At 40.2% G+C, this 20,036-nt stretch overlaps 1 protein-coding gene across 2 annotated transcripts in view; it reads left to right on the top strand.

Annotated features, from left to right (window-relative positions):
• Positions 1-2,994: 2,994 nt before the first annotated feature.
• zgc:100829 (uncharacterized protein LOC445149 homolog) overlaps positions 2,995-20,036 on the top strand; it is a 29,935-nt gene continuing 12,893 nt past the window's right edge. The window contains exons 1-7 of one of the 2 annotated variants that reach the window (XM_036588430.1): positions 2,995-3,310; positions 4,516-4,863; positions 10,741-10,888; positions 11,388-11,505; positions 14,141-14,179; positions 14,260-14,301; positions 17,593-17,797. In XM_036588430.1, coding sequence (XP_036444323.1) covers positions 4,689-4,863; positions 10,741-10,888; positions 11,388-11,505; positions 14,141-14,179; positions 14,260-14,301; positions 17,593-17,797 — 727 coding nt within the window. In that variant the 5' untranslated portion in view covers positions 2,995-3,310; positions 4,516-4,688. Of the gene's footprint in view, positions 3,311-3,597; positions 3,925-4,515; positions 4,864-10,740; positions 10,889-11,387; positions 11,506-14,140; positions 14,180-14,259; positions 14,302-17,592; positions 17,798-20,036 lie in introns of those variants that run through there. The other variant, XM_036588431.1, reaches the window with a different exon arrangement.

The following is a 20,036-nucleotide window of genomic DNA, read 5'->3' as shown; positions in this document are numbered from 1 at the left end:
GTCCAAATAACTGTCACAGTCTCTGCTTCATAACCAAATGAATCAAGCATAATAGGTATGTGTTTAGTTAGATGGTCTCTTATTATTATTGTCAATGATCAGCTTTCCTTTATTGCTTCAACTGCATTTTCATTGCTTATGTTGGTGCTGCAAGACGTCTGCTGACCTCTTCCAAAGGTCTGACTCTGTCACTTTCTCCTAGAGCCTGGATCAAAGCTGCGGCCAAAAGTGTGGGAAACGCTTCCTCCGTCATTGTCCGGTGTTTTGTACTTTTTGCCTGTGACCGCTGTGGTGCCATGCTTGTTACACTCGGGTTGGGAATAAGCTCGAGTCTTCAAGCATAAGGCTAAAACTGTATGCCATGTCTACACAGCCAGTGTGCCAGACACATAGACTGGAGCTTTTCTCTTCCACTGTGTTGAGGGGCCTGCCATCTAGTGGACAGCAGTTATTAATGCAATTACACTCGAAAAAAGTGATGTGTCAAATAACAACACGCTAGTGTCACCCGTTTTAACACTTTTTGTGCCGTATTGTTTGCTGATTTAACACATTCTGTGTTAAGTTACCCAAACTGTGTTATCCATAACTGGGTGCAGAAATACTTCAACACATTTTGTGTTGTCTCCAACTGAACACGCTGCAATTTTGTATTGACCAAAGGAGATGTTTTGTAATCCGACTCATACAAATTTCAGAATAATAGGCAAATATATTGTAATGTATTGGATATGTGTTTAATCAAACAACAGATTTGTATATTTTCCTCTCATTATTTCAGATAAGAGATAACAAGAGATATGAGCTAAATACTCATTGCATTTACCAATAATTGCAAACCCCTTGAAGTTTATTTTTTACATTTTGTAAGCTGATGTTTCTCAGTGTTCCTCACTAAACACCTGCTCTAACACATTTTTTTCATTCCTTAGTTCATTAACAGGCCATTTGTCAACTGAGTCAAGTGGGTTCAAGCAGGTAAAAATCAACATAGTGCTGTGATCTACAGATTTATTACAGAATAGCAGATCATTGAGTAGAAAAGCTGCTGGTCAGAGACGTCCAACAACTTTAGTCCTCTGGACATTTCTAGTTGTATATATATTGCATTGTCATATATCGGTCTTGTCTGTGTTGAAAAGCTAAACCAAGATATTTGTAGAATACAGGCAATTTACCTTTTAAGCTTTTGCAGCTATAGAAATAATGTGATAATGCTAATTTGAGTAGATATAATATTCTTATGATAATTTGTGTTCTCACACTGTCTACAGATTACCATAATATTTGAGCATTTGATAAAAGTTCATATTCTCATGAAAATGCTACAAAAAAATGGTAAAGGACTATTGCATCACACCTCAGTAGTGGGTAGCTGTCATGTGTAATATTCATCCAGTACTGTGCAAAAGTCACAGACCACCCTTCATTGAATTTCTAGACAAAACGGCCCTTCATTCAGGAGACGTTTCAGAGGAGATGAGATTTTCACTTTCATATGGAAGGGGGAAGTCAATGGAGAAAAAGTGAAATAGGAGTTTCCAAAAGGGGAGTTCAATAAATAATATCAAGATATAGAGAAAAATAAGACTCCTGACAACCGTGCAAGACCTTGTAGACACAAAAATTGTCACCATCAGATAAACAGCACTTAAAGCTTTCATCTTTGAGAGAGAGGAGAAAATCTTCACTCCACTCTTCAGATCTGAAAAAAATCCACAGCTGTTTCTGTCCATTTTTCCACTGTGAGAGGAACATGATGCACTGGCCACCCCAGAGTCCAGACCTCAGCAGCAAATAAGGTGTTACCTTTGTTTCTTCCCCCACTTATTTTCCCTTGACTTTTTCCATCCTGATGCAGGTTGATTATCTTATAGCTAATCTCATCATAAATATCTCCTGAAAAATATCTGTCCTCTGTCTTTTACACAACACTATATGTAACATGTTAAGCTGATTGTCTATTTTATAAATGCATTTGCCCACCATAACTGCAAGGATATGGGGATAGATAATGAGCTTTTTTTAACCAGCTTGTTAATTTATTACTGATGTAATTTATAGCAACTGATCAAGAATTGAAGTATGTGGAAATTTTGGAAATATATTTCCAGTCCTCCAACTGGATTTCATTTCATTAAAAACAACTTTTTCTCCGCCCATTTGATCAGCACCTCCATCTTTTACCAGCAGATGGAGCTGTTGATCAAAAATTGTGAATTTGTCATGGTCAGATGGTCAGTGTTATACAAAACTCTAATAGAACATTAAAAATAAACATAGATAAAGAAATTATAATAAAAGGATCAAGTATCTGAAGGTTTTTGTTATGTATCACACTATGTGCGTAGTGTGTAGGGAAGTACACTGACTAATCACACTGAGGACAGTGGTAACAGTTATAATAGTAATTCTCATGAGGCCAGAATGCATCAGAAACGTATATTAAACATCAGTGTGCTTTCTCACTCCTATTTACTAAGCTTAAACCAGCATAAAGCAATTCTGCTTCTGTTCAGATCGTGGAGGATTTGAGTTTTCGCTCTTGGGCGACCCCTGGTGTTTAATTTAAGAAAAATATTACTGAGTTGACGAGGTGCTGGTCAGAGTGGTCCAACAACTCTTAAAATCTAGAAAATCTCTGAATGTTTATACTGTTCATTTAATCATATATCAGTCTTTTCTGTGCTGAACGGCAATTAGTAATGCATTTAAGCAGGAATGAGCAAGTGTTAGTATTGTTTTCCAGGGTGTATTATATGTAAGTCTATATATTGGGGAGTTTTTCAATGAAAAATGCCCAGTTCCTTATTTGTAGGAAAAGCATATGAACTGTGGTGCTAAAAAAAACACCCTCCACTGTATTTTGGGAGTTCCCCAAAAGATCTCACTGCTCCTGCTGTTTGACTGTATTTTTTTTTTTTACTTTCTTTCTTTTTGAGAGAAGTTTTCTGTGCTTCTTCCTGTTTATTGCCCCTCCTCCCCACTTAGTCTCTCACTCTTCCAGCTCTGTTCAACAGGATGCTGCTGCTTCGTTCACTGCGCCAACAGCTGGACGCTGCTTCCTGAGTTCTCCCCCCAGCTAACAGAGTAATTGGAACAGAGGAAATGTGTGTGTTTATGCTTTTTTTGAGAGAGCAGAAGAGTGAGTGAGTCAGAGAGACAGAGAGAGAGAGAGAGAGAGAGAGAGAGAGAGAGAGAGCATGGAATGTTGTGATGTCATCAACTAAGTCATACACAAAGGCAAGAGGGACAGCAGCTCTCAGTCTTGCAGTCAGTAAAGCCTGCTGTAGACCGTCCGCACCCAACTGTGAGTACGACTGTAATCTTTCTTCAACCACTCTTTTCCCCCCTTCCTGACTGCTGCTTTCTCTCTCTCCTCTCCCATCACTTTTATTGCCTCAGCACAGATTAACTGCAGTCCAGTGTGCGTGCCATCAGACTGACAGCCCTCACACTGCCTTTGTCTCTCTCTCTTTCTCTCTGTCTCTCTCATATATATATATATATATATATATATATATCAGAGAGAGAGAGAGAGAGAGAGAGATAGATCCCTCCCTCTGTCTCTCCTCTGCTGCTGCTGTCGTGGCCATTGTAAATGTTTCTGTTCTGAGGGGACTGCAGTTGTCTTCCTGCCGTAAATGCTCGCTCCTTAATTTAGTCACACTGCTGTCGTTGAGTTACAGCCACAGAAAGATGAGGCTAAAATAGAACAGAAATGTCTCGTGGGAGTTTGTAAAGAGGGGGGGGCAGCCCCATTCCTGAGGAATCTCCTCCCATTAAAGCGAACAGAGCTGAGGGGAAAAAAAGCATGTTTGACTTGTGATGGTACTGAGGAGCTTCATACTGACTTAAAGGCGGAAGAGAAGAAGCTGAGCACTGCTGAAGAGGCTCAACAGGGACGGAGAGAAAGACAGTGAGGTAGGAGAAAGAAAGAAAGAAAGAAAAAAATAAAGAAGCAAAAGAGAAAGAAGAGTGAAAGAAAGCAGCCAGAAGCAAAAGGGAGAAAGAGAGAAAGAAAGAGCAGCAAGAAGCAAAAGAGAAAGAAAGAAAAAGAAAGAGAGCAAAAAGCAAAAGGGAAAGAAAGAAAAGCAAAAAAGAAGGAAAGAGGAAAAAAGCAAAAAAAGAAAGGAGAAAAGAAACTGAGTAAATAAAAAAGCAAAAGACAGAAAAAAGCAAGAAGCAAAAGAGAAAGAAGTGAAAGAGAAGGAGACAAAGACAAGAACCAAAACAGAAACAAGCAAGAAAGAAAGAAAGAAATAAGCAAAAGAGAAGGAAAGAAGGATAACAAGAAGCAGAAAAGAAAGAAACAAAGAAACAAAGCAACATGGATAGAAAGAACAGAAAAAGAAAGAGAACACACAGCAGAGTCTATAAGTCAGAGAGCTGCAAAAGAGGACAGTTTGACACAATACTATAAACTGACGAAGCAAGCCAGCAAAACTGGCTACAAAAAAGAGGCAGAGAGGGCGGATTGTTTCCAGATGTTGTAACCTGTCATTTTCTCAACAGCCTGTCCAGCTACTGGCCACTGCTCAGTGATGAGAGAGTGTGTGTGGTGAGCAACGGGGATCAGGAGCAGGGCCCACAACTGTAGTTGGGTGTGGACGGCACATCCCCCTCATCCTTCAGAACACACACTTTACCTTGAGTTCTGAGGGACTAATCCACCTACACAGCCAGCCATGCTGCAGCAGATCCTAAATGACATGTACATTGACCCGGATGTGCTGGACGCTCTAAACGAAGAGCAGAAGAAGACTCTGTTCCTGAAGATGCGTCAGGAGCAGGTCCGCCGCTGGAAGGAGCGTGAGGAGAAGATGGAGAAGGAGGAGCACCACAAACCCAAACCAAAGACAGGTACTGATATTTCATCCCCCGCATCCAGCACTGACACTGTTCATAGCCCTTATCTCCACATTCATCAGGCCAACATCTCTCCACTCTCTATAACATAGATACTCACTTCTAGTTCCGCAGGGCCACAGTGTAGCACAGTGTGGTGAATTCTCTGCTCTTAAACACCTGCTAAATCTAGTAATTAACTGATGAGTTGAATAAAGTGGGTTTTTAACAGGAAATACACAAAACTGTGTTAGACAGTGTTAAGTACCCTGTGGCCGAAACTACTTCCTATTTATTTGCTTCTTACTCTCATGACTATGCTCTTAAAAATAAAGGTGACAATGTATTATGCCACTTTGGTTCTCTAAAGAACCTTGCTGTGAATGATTCACCAACCTCTTAACTGGCCAGAAGCTGCCAATGTGTCCAGGCTTCCATTTCTCACTGCTATAACTTCAGAATATCTCAGCCAGTTTGCATTGCTTTCCATGTAATTACTGAATAATAAACCTTAGAGTGCAATATGCCTGGGATATTAACAGTGGCGAACCATGACTATTAGAGCCTTCAGTTTAGCAAAAAAATTAGGGAAAAAAAGCCTCTATGAGAATGCTAATTTCTGCTAGCATTTTAGGAGTAAGCTAACTGCAATTCACTATACATTTGCTCTAGATTAAACAGGTGCATTATAAGCTTGAAAAATACATCATACGTTTTATTTGAGGGTTGTAACAGACATACTGGTAACACTATTTGGATGGTCCACTGTAGATACTTTGTAGATGCTCAGTATATCTTCAAAATAACATCCAACTAAATATCTGTTAAATGCAAGTTCAGTGTGAAATTGCTCTCACTGATTGTAAATCAAAACGATGATTGGTTGATTCCACTGTCAATTCTTAATTATGTTAATCTGACATGTTTGGCTTTAGTTCATCTCTAACCAATGAGAGAGCTCACATGGCTGATAATTTTCCTTTAAGCACCTCAATAATCTAACCTTCTTGTTTTCTATCAAAACTTCCTAATTCAATAAAAGTATTACCATAATACTTGCAGAGTTTAGATACAACAAGCATGATGATTATATTAAATTAATTACAGATTTGTAAACTTTATTGCAGCATTTTTTTTATATATCACAGAAACCAGTAGGTCTTCTGGCAGGCCTAGTAGGCTCAGGCCTAAAATCAGTGGTTCATCATGCCCAACTAAGCCCACTACTTTTTGTACATACTTCTATAGCAGCAGGAGGCAAAAAACAAAGCAAAAATAAACTTTCTCTGGCTCTGTTTGCAGAGCATTCTGGCTACATCCATTAACATAGAAATGCATCACTCTGTATTGGCTGCATTATAGGTATGTTGTGGGAAGACAACAGATTTCTTAAATAGGTTGACATTTGATGATTTGCTGTAAACGTGGCTCTCCTGTTGATACCCCCGTCCCCTCTGTGGTTTCGGATGCCGGCGCCAGGCCTAGAACGCCCTGAGGGTTTCCCGCTGGATATTCAGGAGTTAGAGAGCCATTTGTCTACATATACACTGTAAAACAAATACACTGTAAAAAAGGGTAATTTTAAATAAGAATTACATCATGAGGTAGCAAGCAATTGAACTGGTTTAATTGACCTCAGATAAGTACTTTAAAAGCACTATTGTTGTTTTTGTTTTAAAAAATATCATTTTTGAAGTAGCTGCTTAACTGTCTGCTCATTATGAAGCAATAAGTAGAATGAATTATGCATTTTCAGCAGCACTTTTGTATTTGTATTAACAACATCTTTTACAAAACCTTTACCTCAGCATTGCTTCCTTTCAGTACCTCAAAGGAATCACCTGTGAACTCTAAATAAAGACCTACTGACTCTATTCTAAAGTTGTACTAAGAATGTGTTAGCTTCTGGTGCATAACCCTGATTTGAACATGAGTTCTGCATAAACTATGCTTAATATCAACATAGCCTCTACTCAATATCCAACCTGTTAGACTGAGATTCATCAGATTGGCTTATTGAAGCACTAGCTGGATGTCATAGCAATAAATGATGTGCGAAAGATGCAGAAATAAAAGTGCTGTAGAAAACACTTAGTTCACTCTGGATGTTGCTTAATAAGGTATGAGCATTGAGTTAATTAACTGAAACTATGAAACTATGAAAACAGCATGTTTACCTATATCCATGCCTTCAGCCTACAGCAGTTTAGCCCTGCTCAGTGACGTTAAACAGGGTGATTTAGCACAGACTGATTTTTGAATGAAGCACAATACAGGGTAGCCAGTCAGAACACTTATTTACAATGTCATATGTCTTAAAGGCACAGTCACAATTCCAAAGGATAAAGAGAGACTGGAAAATGGTCCTGTAAACAGGAATTGTGACTGTTTTCAATACATAAAACCACACAAATGTTATACAACACAAGAAAAAATTTGGATATAGGCCATTTAATACAAATAACTGAATAATTAGCACAGGGTTAACTAGCGCAAGAGGTTAACTAGCTCAAGAGGTTAACTTGCTCATTAGCAGCTCATCACAATTTCAGAACTGCAACTAACCACAACTTTTTCCTGCCATACTTTCTCAGGCCTCAGTGCTCGGCTGCTTGCTGCACCACCAGCTTCTAATCACAGAGTGAAAGTTTTAGCAAAAGCATTTGTCGTGCATCAGTGCCAAACACACCTTCACCATCTTGTCAGAACACACTCTTTTATGTCAGAGTGAAACAAAACTCACATCAGCACGGCCTTTACCGGGCAGGGCTGCTCTTGCTTCTTCTGAAGCTGCCAGGGCTAAATATGGTAATCGTCTTAATGCAGTAAATGAGTCAGTCTGTGGTGAAGTGTTCAGCTGATAGTGTGGTTTACCTGTGGGAGGCACATCCTGTGTCATGGTGATGAGTGTTGATCATAACAGCGTGGCGATGAAGCCACAGACAGAATACTGTTTCAAGAAAAAGTGAGAATAACCAACTAATGCTGCCAATAGTTCAGCCTGTGTCTTCATGATGAAAATGTAAAGCTATAGTCTTTGTCTCAGTGCTTACCTTAGTAAGATTATCACTTCGGCCATAAGCTCAAAAGTCATTCCAACACTACCAACCATGTGATTTGTAATCTAGCAACAGCTTAGACGTGCTATAGATTTAAAGATAAACATACAGTATGTTTTTTGTGAAATGGAGTGTTAGGAAACCTCACCTCTTTCTTAATGACTTAAAGTGAGCTTTGCCCCAGATATGAGACCCCCATGTGGGGGACAGCTGCCCTAATCAGGGAGGGCCAAGCATGCTGACGAGATACGAGTGGAATGTGTCTGAGAGTGAGTGAAAGAGAAAGTGCTAAAGAAAGACAGACCAGAGAGAAACACTGACTTTAGGTTAGCACTGTACATTGGATGCATATGGAGACTAGGCTAAAGGAGCACGTGTGTACACATCTTAAACTGGCTTGACATTTGGAGAATGCAGAATCTGGCCTGTCAGCATTTCTATGGAAGTTGTGAGAGGGCTTTGTGGAAAAACTTGCAATAATGGGGTCAGAAGACTCACAGACCGCAGACAGCAGCGCTACTAAGCGCCATGAAAGATTCCAACAGGAGAGCTCTGATAGCTATAGGTCACTCGTAGCTTGTGTCAGTCCAGGGAGAAGCCTTTTCACAGTAACAAAGCAGTTATTATCAAGGGCTTTTTCGGGCCTCGCCGGAGAACAGAGAGGCCTCTATCTCTCTGAGACATCCGCAGCTGTTCCTCAGCTGGTCAGTGGTTTCTCTACAACACACTGATACAATATCCTCAGACACAACAGAGATTACTTTGACAGATTCTAGACTGTTAACATAGATGCCATACAATATCTTACAAAAGTATGTGAAGTGAAGCTACAGTCAAATCAAAAACTTGTGTTATATTAGAAGTTCTGCCTGATTGAGGGAAATTTCAGGAGGTTTCACAACAAACTAGTCTGAGGCAGCAACTGGTCTGGCCTACTTTTAGGAGCTAGGCAGGAAGTATTTCCCAGGCTGTGTTCCATTCCCTTAAACAATCAACTGCCAGCAAAGCAGGAAGTGCACGGGAAGCGCATGTGCTCAGAACCAACTGAGGAGAAAAGGGAGAGAGAGAGAGAGAGAAAGAGAAAGCAAAAAGAAAAAAAGAGAACAGATTTGAATGAAAACAACGGTTAATCTTGAAATGTTACGACTGGATGTGCATTGCAGTCGGCTTGTGTTTGTGGCTACAGGAAACCAGACTGAAATTATTTTGTGCTGTTCTACTGTTCTGAGATAACCAATAAGCATCGAGCAATGTCTGCCAAGGGCACTATAGTGTAGATCAGTCATTACTACAGAGTCAAAGTGATACTGGCATAACATGTGACAATGTTTTAGGGGAATTCACATTTAATGAGCTATCGCTACTGAGAATAAAACCTTCAGCTGGAAACAAAACCCCCTGTAACTGACTGGGTGGCCCAGTGCTGCTGCTAACATGGATAGCTCTAAAATCTGGTTTGCTGTGCCACATTGTAAAACTCCGTATTAGCCGTTGTGCTGTTAACAAAAGAATTTTTGCCCGTTATGTTAGATTTTAACACTCTGCTTTCCATCGTACTGCAACACATGTGGCTTACTGCTTTATTGACCTAACCTAGCAAGAGACGAGAGGAATGAAACATTAATGTGTTTAAGGCACAAAGAAAAATATTAGAATTAGAATTAACACACCTGTATTGACAGAATAGTAAAATATTTAATATGAGCTGGGCTAATCTTATATTGTACTAATGTTGTCAGTGAGCATGGTAGGCTATGTAAAGAAGCTACAGCAGGATAATACTAAACCTAAAGGGAACCCCAGTTGTTTGGACATTTTACTAACCAAATTATGTATTTGTTAACTGTTAAATTATTCTGGGGAAAATATATTTGAAAAGTTAACCAACATAAATCTCAAGTTGTCATCACTCTGTTTATATCTTCCATGCTCTTATAAGGAACTCCAGGGGGAAAATGCAGAAATCTGCTTAGACACAGAATTCCTGACATGGGTGTGATGACGACTACAGAATGACGATACAACTTCACAGATCTGTTGTCCCAGTTTTTAATGTCCCAGTTTGCCTTGTTTCTCTTTACCTATATGTCACATACTTGAAGACAGACATCTGTTTTATAGTTTACTTGACCTAACTGGGGGTCAATATGCTACTTTAAAGCCAGTGTGTTTCTGCTCTCCAAGTTTAATTGTTACTATGTTGGCATATTTGTGGCATTACCCATTCAAATTCAATCAATGGAACCGAACATTTTTATACTGCACTTAATATTTTGTTAATAATAGTGTTGTAAAACTTGCTTTCTTAATTCATAAAGAAATGCATTGCTAAACTTAGGAGAACCACCCCTCCACTCAATTACTGTGCAGCTAATTAATTTAACTACTAGTGTGGGTAGGCAATTAAGGACATTCTCAAAAATCAGTTGATCGTGAATGTTTCACTGTTTGATCGCCAGCCTACTTGTTTTGACAGGGCTGTCATTTCTTGATGGTCTAGGGCATGTCAGCCTGCCTGCTGAGCTGGAATGTTGTCTCTTTACCACAAAGCGTGCAAGAAGAACCAGTTCATTATGGCTTCTCTTGTTTGCTGCCAAACCTCTTCTCTTATGTACTCGTCACACTTCCCGAAACTGAACTTTGATTTATTTGTGTCAAACTGTTGAACTAAGTATTTTTACACCCTGTGTTTTTGTCCACTGAATATATTGTTTTTTCTATTGCTCTAAGTTTTGAGAAAATAATATACATTTATGCTCTTATCACAACTAAACACTTAAACCAGCCATTACAGAGTATCTCTCTCTCTCTCTCTTTCTCTCTCTCTCTCTAGCTCACAGTAAGACTGTGAGTTGGCTGCTGGGGCGTGATGGAGATGTGCAGGTCATCATCATTGGAGAGATGGACGAGTTCAAGTCCTCCAAAATCCTCTATTCAGGGCTTGGCGAGAGAAAAGCAGCTAGTCTTCTTAACAATTCATGGTATGGACACATTCATTTCATTTGGTTCTGATGTTAAAAATGCTTCTTTGGGAACAGGTTACAGTGATTTGGTAACATTTATACCAGAAAACTAGACATTGTCCAGGCACACTGTAGTCTTCCTACATACAAACAGTGTAAATTTACACTTAAAGGTACAACATGGTCCTTAAGGCCTAACTATGTAGCTTAAATGAGTTTTAAGGTACACTATATTCACTTTGCCTGGTGAAAAGTGCTTATTTGTACCATTTCATTACTTTTTTAGACAAACAAAAATAAATAGTCTATGTATACACCCCAAAGAAACAGGAATGGAACAGTTATGTTCCCTAACTAAAGACGTTCCCTTGAGAGTACCACCACAGTGACAGCATGTGTACCTTGAAAGGTAGTTTCTCTGGGAGCATACCATAGAGAATACATGAAGAAAATTGTACTGTTTTGTTATTTTCTTTTTGTTTAATGTCTGTGATCTTCTTTCTGACATGTTCTGCAGCAACCAGGCAGGTAGTTTGAAGAGTAATCTTGTAAACAGAACGTCCACAGAGCCGGTGCGATGTGGGAGAGAGAATCTTCCGCCCAAAACACTGTCAGGAGCACAGTTTAATTTAAAGGTAAGTGAGAGAGAGCCTCAGTGTTTGTCTAGCTGAGGTCAATGCTTTGTTTCAGTGCAGCACTGGATATAGACACAGCAGAAAATGTATATAAACTAAAGTACAACAAAAAATAAGGATAATAATCATTTTGTAAGATTACTGAAATACATGTCAAATGCACATTAAAACAATTTCACAAAGCAGCAAAGAGCAAAACTGAATCCAGAATCTGGAGCTTTAAACATTTCAGAGCCTCATGCCACCAGCCTGTGGAATATGAGGTGAAAGCTATATTAACAAGCTCAGTTTAGGAATCTCAAGCTTGTGCGCTTGTGACAACTTGCGTTATATGTGTCAGAAGTGATGATAAGTGTGATGGTAATTGTGCACTTACATTTGATTAATAATCTGAAAGCTAAGCAGCCTTTTTCAAGTTGTTGATCAACCTGCTTTCTCATACACCTCAGACCAATGTTTGAGAAGATACTCCATTATAAAGTGCAGACAAAGTAATTTAGAGATTCTTTGCTGTTGGTGCTACATTCATGTGTGTAATGTGCCTATGATTAATGTCTAACTAATAAATGTTGTTTTATTCTCCAATGAAAAGCCCATTTAGTTCTTCCTGTCATTCAGCTCTATGTTTTTCAAAGATTATTTTGTCAATCCAGATGACGAAGTTGCTTACTAGAATCTGTAAGTATTTAATTTGGCACTGTGGCACAAAACATTGTCGTTCCCTCATTCAGGAGTATTTTCGGACCATCCAATCATTTTCATCATGTTAAAATTATTGTGGCTATTTAATATGCCAAGTGCTGTGCATGAAGGGTTGTACCATGAGCCTAAACATGTTAAATTCACCATTTATTAAAGAGGGCATCATTTTAAAACACTTTTTTTGTCTGGCTGGCTGGGAAAACAGTTATGGAAGGAGAAAAGTTGCAGGTTGCCCCCATCAAAAAGTTTTTTACAGGAAACACTGGAAACAAAACTGTTATTTAATTACGTTTCCCTATCCTGTTAAGGAATCTGGAATAAATTGTCTTCAAGGTTTATAAGCAATAAGGTTAATATAAAAGAAATTACCTAAATATTCCAGAGCCTTTCAACAGGCAAAAATATTTATACAGAAGCTAGATGAAAGCAGACCAAGTACAGGGACTCCATTAGCAGGTTTTAATGGCTCTGAATGCACGTTTCTTTCTGTGATGCAATTGGTCCCAGCAGTAGCATAACTCTTAAAGTAGCTGTAAGAAGTTTGGTTAAAACCAGTTGAGGGGAGTTTGTGCAGCAGCAGTGAGGGACTCACTTTGTCGAAATCTTTGGAAAATGAAAAGAGCAACAGAGGACTGCTTATTTTCAACCAAGCTAGCATTAGCATCTAGCACTTCTGCCTTAATGGTCCTTTTGCATTCTTTTAATACTGTGGACGGCTGCTCTACATTTAGTAAGTGTGTGTGTGTGTGTGTGTGTGTGTGTGTGTTTGTGTGTGTTTTCATACATTTGGTGTTTACCTTGATATTAGTGCATCAGTGTGTGTATGCATGTGTCCATCTGTATACCTGTGTGTGCTTCTGCGTGCATTTAGGTGCAACTGTATTTGTGTGTGTGTGTGAGAGAGAGAGAGAGAGAGAGAGAGAGTGTGTAGGTGACCTTCCTGTTGCTGTCATTAATCTGGGACAGAGCCGAGGGGCAGTGAGACGGACTTTCTCCATGGGGAGAGCCATCGCTCAACAGCCAAATAAATCACAACCTCTATCTCTCTGTCTTTCCACTCTTTCCTCTTGCCATTCCTCCTTTTCTCATTCCCCGCTCTCCTCCATTATTCTTTTTCATTCTCTGGAAAACCTCCCACTTCCTCCCACCTGCACCTTTCTTTTCTCACTGGCTCACCTTTTCTCTCATACTACTGTTCTTTAGAGCTCACTCTCTCTCTCTCTTCATGTATCAGTGTCAGAGTGTGTGTGTGTGTGTGTGTGTGTGTGTGTGTGTGTGTGTGCATGTGTGTGTGACCAGGCTTCATGTAGGCCAGGACAAATGCTTTGTGCTAACAGTCTTGATCTCTCACCTATGAAAGCTAGCTGAGAGAATACAGCGCTGATGTGCTGTACTTGGTGGAGGTGGCCACAAGTGATGTGTATGTATAAGTGTGAACGTATGCGTGAGAAAGTAAAAGGTGCGAGAGACAGCAAGAGAGACTGTAGGTTACAACGTGTTATCCAGGACCCGTGCTTGATGTGTGCGTGAGGGGGAGTTCTCGTCCCCTTCCCTTTCACGCTATACTAATGTGAGGGGGAAGATTCTCACTAGGGTTGCCATGGCAACGCCGTGCACAGGGAGCGCTCACCAGGGTGGACGTAGGCTGGCCAGCTTGGTCACACCGTGATCGCTCGCACTCCCAACACAAACATCTGCACAAACATGAGCCGCAGCCAGGCCTCCAGTTAATGATTACTGCCACTAATGCTAAAAACTCAAATTTATATAATTCATATGCTTATACATCCTTCTATATATTGTTGTGCTTCACCTCATTTAGTGTTGTTTTATGCCTTTTAGTATATAGGAGTAAAGTGGCTAACAGGTATCATGTAATTAAGGAGGAGATGAGTGAATGCTCTGTATGATCTGAGCTCTTGTGTGTTTACAGGAGAAGAGTGAAGAAGTGAGGACACTGCCCCCTCCACAGGTAGGTTTTGGTATTGCAACTGTATTTTTTTTCCTTCAATCAAGTGTTTATTTTCACTGAACTGTCTGCTCTGTCTTTAGGTACCAGCATGCGAACAGAAGCCGGCATCTCCTGTAGAAAGTGTAAGTGAAAATTACACAATTTCCCAATACCCAAAATGTAGTTCACTAGCCAAGATGTTTGTGCTGAGTCATGAAGGTATGCAGCTAACAAGAAATGGAAGCTTGTAACCACCTATGTATCTAATGCATGCCTAAATCACACTCCCAAATAGACTTTATGTGGTTTCTGATCATGTATGACATATTGTTATCAATATAAACGGGCAATAGTATGGACGACATTCCAGCTTCAAGCTGCAGCCACTGCTGTTTTTAGCTATGCAAAGTACTTTGCATTAACACTTCAGATGCTGGCATCTCTCTCTCTCTCTCTCTCTCTCTCTCTCTCTCTGTAATCCCTCTATCTATCTCTTTCTCCTTCGCTCTCTAGCTGCACTGAAGAGTAGGGGTCAGATTCTAAGGCTGTGTCCAGTCTCCTGTGTGTGTGTAGGAATAGCCTCTGCAGAATGTCTGCTGGCTCCTCTCTCTCTGATGGCTGGGGGGGGCCGTGGAGGTCAGCACAGCAGCTGTCCTCTGGCACTCCTCCTCAGATCTCTCCTCTCTCCCTCCCCAACACGCCACACACACCTGTCTCTGTCCTTACTCCTGCTCCTACAGCCTCAACAGCTGAGCGCTGCACAGCCCCCGAAATGGCCTAAAGAGTGTGTGCATATATGCATGTGTGTGTGTTATACACAGCGTTGCTAGTTTATTAGATAGACTGAGGTAGACAGGCAGGCAGCTGGTGGTCAAGTTTGGGTATCAAGCACTATGACAAGGAGAAAATATGTAGGGTATTTAGGTCCATTGTATGCATTTTATTTTTATTAAGCAGTGCTTAATGGCTAAAGTGGAGGAGCCTTTCTTGCCTTGTACCACCACTTATTGGCTGTTCTATTAGATGTAGTTATTATTAGTAGCCAAACATTTAATCGGACAAATATCAGCAATATTATTTTACTATTATTTTTAACCATAAATATTTCACCTATGTACATCTCTGTTTCTAAAACTTGTCAGTCACCCTCTGCCTCTCCTTCAGTGAAAAGGACCCCCAAAGGACCGCTACTGAGCAGGTATTACTTGGGTGGTGGATCATTCTCAGCACAGCAGTGACACCAAACATGAAAATGACGTGTTAGTGTGTGTGGTGCTGGTATGAGTCTGTCAGGTACAGCAGTGTTTCTAGGGTTTTAAGACTTCTCAATGTCAATGCTGGGTTCAGAACAGTCCACCATCCAAAATGTACGTTGGTTTTGCGGTCAGAAACTGGCCACTGAAGAAGCAGATGATCAACACAAACTGTGCATGGTAAAAGATTTCACTCTCTTGCCGTACACTTACAAGTATGCCGACAAGATAGGTGTCTATTAAAGTTAAAGTTAGTAAATGTACACAGTGTTTAAAAATCCCAGCAATGCCCTTGTGCCTGATTCTCTCATAGCAGTGCAACACGCACTATCCTGATAATATCTGGTCAGTGGTGGTCCTATGGTGGGTGCTGATAAACTGTGGTGCAACTGACAGTGCAGATAGGATAGTGATAGCCCATGGGTAACTGTAAACCTTCCAAGTGCACCTATTTGGTAGGTGTTTCTGGTAGAATGGCCAGTGAGCGTAGATACAAGGTACCTAATATGTGCCAACTCGTTTAGTTTAGTATCAATGCAACAAAGAGGTATTCTTTTTACTTGTAGGGGAGATGTGTTAGAAAATTCAAGTGTTCACAAACGTTACGTAGTGAAAGCTGAGAGAGCGAGGGGCACTAATAGAGAGATGGCCGCAGTGTGAGGCTAATGCGGGAGACTGCATGAGGAGAGAGAGTGTGTGCTCTGCTGGAGGAGTGCGCGAGCACCATGCACGGCCAGACCCGGCTTCCCGGGTTCCCCTGGAGCAGATGGTTGATAAAGTTGATCAGGGAATTAAAGCGTCAGAGACGGAGGACGTGTCAGTCGCAGATGGATGGGATTGGGGGATCGTCTCCGGAGGGCAGGGGCAGCTCCTCTTTCTCTCTAACACACACACACACACACACCAGCATCATCACATGGCTCCGACCCCACAACGCCATAAAGGCTCTTTATACCTAGGATGTGAGGTACACTTAAAAATAAAGATGCCAAAAAGGAGAACCACTTTTGGTTTCCTAAAGAACGTTTCAGTGAATGATTTTTTAAAGAACTGTTGTAAATGAGATGTGCTGGAGTGAAAAACCTTTTTAACCTTTAGAGTTTAAAGGAATATTTTGGTGAAAAACATTTGGTGAACAAAACTTCTCCATGTAGCTGAACGCAGCGGGCAGCTACTTCAGAGAACAGGTATTGTCCAGAATTCCAACTCCTCCACAGAATCCAACTCCACGTTTATGAGTGGCACACAGGCATATGGATGCCAGATTATGTTTGCGATTTCTGTTGTTTCTGTTTATAAACACATCTTCAGTGACTCAGTGAATGTTCAGCAACACAGTTAAGTCTTTTTATAGTTCACATTCATACTGTGTCCTAAACCACTTCTACAAGTCTATGTGACTAACAAAGTCTAATGAAGACCTGGATGCTGTTTGAGCTGGTTAAGAGAAGTTCTGGGCATGTTTTTCATGGAAAATATTTGGGTGACTGTTGACTTGTAGTATTTGTTAGCAATGTTAGCCTCATGAGTCCAGTGCTAAACTAAAGAGGCAAAATTTGAACACCAGTATTATTTGGCTGATTGACCACAGGTGGGTAAGAGGGTAATTTGTGTAAAATTTATATTTTTTTTGCCAAACTATTCCTTTAAAGAACTTCTAATGTAGAGTTTCTATACCAGTTAAAAAAAACATACATCCAGGCCATTTAGCAACCTTCATTTGTAAGAGTACAGGTTCTCATGTTCCATGCTTGTTGCTTTGAAAGTGCGCAACTTTGGCCATTTTTTCACTTGAAAATTATTCAAAGAGACTAATTTCAGACCCTACTTGAAGAACTGTTGTTGTGTCATGCAGCAAGAGAGAAAGTACAGGAAGGAAAAAGAGGCAAGGTGCAAGAGAGATTTTCTATGATCGTTGATTGAGAAAGCAGTGGATTAAAGATGGAAGATGGACACTTAAGACCCCCTGGCTTTCACTGATAACATGAGAAACTCCAAAGCCCAAAGCCTTAAGCCCTAACCCCAGATTTACCCCTAAAGGCTACCGTTTCCCAAATAAATGCCTTCCATTTTTAAGCCCTGTCCTTTACTAAATAAACACTTCTCTGGAAATATGTTTTGCTCTTATTCTTCATTCCCACTGTAGCCAAATTCACTGTAGACCCTTCTTTCCTTCCTCAGGTCAGAAAGGCAGAAGAGGACGCAGAAGTGAATGCCTCGGCCCCTCTGTCCTCCATCTGTTACCGGCCACACATTAGGGCCATCCCCAAGACAGCCAGCATCCTGCACAGTTTCGGCCCACAGGACATGCAGGAGAAGAGCAACCCGCTGTCAATCGCAAGCAGGCTCCGCCCACATGAGCCTCCTGAGCCTCACACTAACAGAGGTGAGGTGCTAATGTTTAAATTAAGACTGTGTGTGTGCAGCAGTCTGTGTGTTCATTTTGTTAACATAGTTCAGTCTATATGATAGTAAGCGATCACATCATTGTTTCCAGCCTGCTGTCAGTTATAAACAGGCTCCTACCCATATGAGCCTCCCAAGCGTCATGATAACAGAGGTGAGGAGCTATGGATCAAATTCTGACTGTGTGTGTATGTACACTTAGGTTTGCACAACTATTCCGTTTCAACCGTTAACTTCTTATTGTTAACTTTATCTCAGTCTTTATCTATCCTAGTAGAAGATGCTTGCGTTTTGAGGTGGGTATTTCATGTTATTCTCAGGTTCAGAAGCTCTATTCACAAAGTTAAATGGACCATCTGATTTACAGTGCACGTGATTTAAAAAAATGACCACGTATATATGAATCACAGTTCTCAAGATTATCCTGTGCACCAGATCTATCAATCTGATGGGAAAAAAACTTTTGTTTATGAAGATAAATGTTAGCCAGTCATTAGTAGTAAGCAGCTACCTGACACACACAGTCACCAACAAGTCTTTCAGAGCAAGATATAAACACTGGATTGAAAAAAATTACATCTTTACAAGTTATTCAACAGTTTTGTTCAAAGCAGTTAGTAGCAAGTGAACAAAATATCTCATATGTTTACTAATTGGCATGTCATTTTTCCATGAGCACCATTTTAACAATGTCCTTTCACAATATGCAAAACAACAGTTTGTGATTGGACTGCACGTCAATCAAATTTCCCTTTCCTGTTAACATAGGTGGTGCTTGGCCATATTGAGCATCAAAACTGAGACCTTCAAATCTGACAGTGCAACTGATTTCATCTCATGAAGTATTTACATATTAACTAGTCCCAGACTAGTCCACTGCTGCCTACAGCAGCAGGTAGGTTTATATGTTATTCAACTAGTACGTAACCTATAAAGTGCTCATCACTCTATATGACTAAACAGTGTGTTAGCATCTGCAGATGGTGGTTAGTACTGGCAGCATGGGTTTGTCATTTCTTCTTTGTCAGTTTAATGGCCCTGGCATCGTGGATTCTCTCACTTCTTTTTCAGTTTGGAGTCTGACTAATACTTTTCATTGTATTTGATACAAATGTTTCACTCTATTATCTCTCTTTGACTCAATAAGATCATCTCTTCGAAACTTCTTTTTTTCCCCCCATGTGCTAAACAGTCCCAGACTGGAATCTTTATGACCTGGCAGACTTTACCCAGACCACACTTGTAAAAAAAGAGACCACCCTTTTTTCTGTCTCTAAAAGCACAGTCTTTTACGGGTCATGGTAAACTACTGGTACAATTCCATCTCAGTTCTTTTTTCAGGGTTTTTAGTTCATCTTTACATATAGGCTTTACCCACAACATCCCTCTGTTTTGCATGTTAGACAGTTTGAGTTATGTATCAATGATAGCTTCATACTTCTCTCTTCAGCTTGTACTGTGTTAATCTCAACACTTTCCGCTGTGTTGTCTTTCACTGCAAAAGACAGACTGACCTGAGAACCGGACTACTGCAGAAGCTGAACTAGCACCATCCGGTGTGTGTTATTAGGCATTACACACAGCTCATTTTTTATGTTTTGTGAAAATGCCTCCTGCTGGACACTTAGATACACTGCAGCTATTTCAGCCATTCACTCATCCATATAGTGCTTCACATATCAGGAAGGTACAGGCTTTACATTAGCCTTAAAACTTAGCTATTCTTTGCAGCAATGCTGGGTAGCATAACTTCATCGAGTGTGTATATGTACGTCCTATAAAGTGTCTGTATGAATTACGCTCTTCAATGCACATGATTAGGTTTCGTTATGTAACACTCAGTGGCTGCCTCACCACTTTAGCCCTGTCACACACTGATCTACAGATCTGTATTTAAGAGTTCAGAGGAGGGGTTTGCTTTTGATGTACCAAAAAGAATCATGATTAGTTTGATGTACCAAAAACAGTCATTAATTAATTTACAATTAATGCAATTAATTTTACATGAGAAATTTCCAACCCCTCTTTATCAATAAGATTTAAAAATACTCTTTCTGTGTCTTTACGTTCCAACACGTGATCTTAGATCTGCAGATACAGGCTTCTGCAAATACCTTCTGTAAATTACAGAAAATGTGAAGAGGCCTCGTTCAGTTATTATGCCTCTAAACTGTGGAACTTAATTCCACCTTTTATTAGACAGTCAAGCTTAGTGCTCA

The sequence above is a fragment of the Colossoma macropomum genome, unplaced genomic scaffold, assembly GCF_904425465.1.
Source record: "Colossoma macropomum unplaced genomic scaffold, Colossoma_macropomum, whole genome shotgun sequence".
In the NCBI taxonomy this organism is placed as follows: Eukaryota; Metazoa; Chordata; class Actinopteri; order Characiformes; family Serrasalmidae; genus Colossoma; species Colossoma macropomum.
This window is presented reverse-complemented; position numbering and strand designations above follow the sequence as displayed.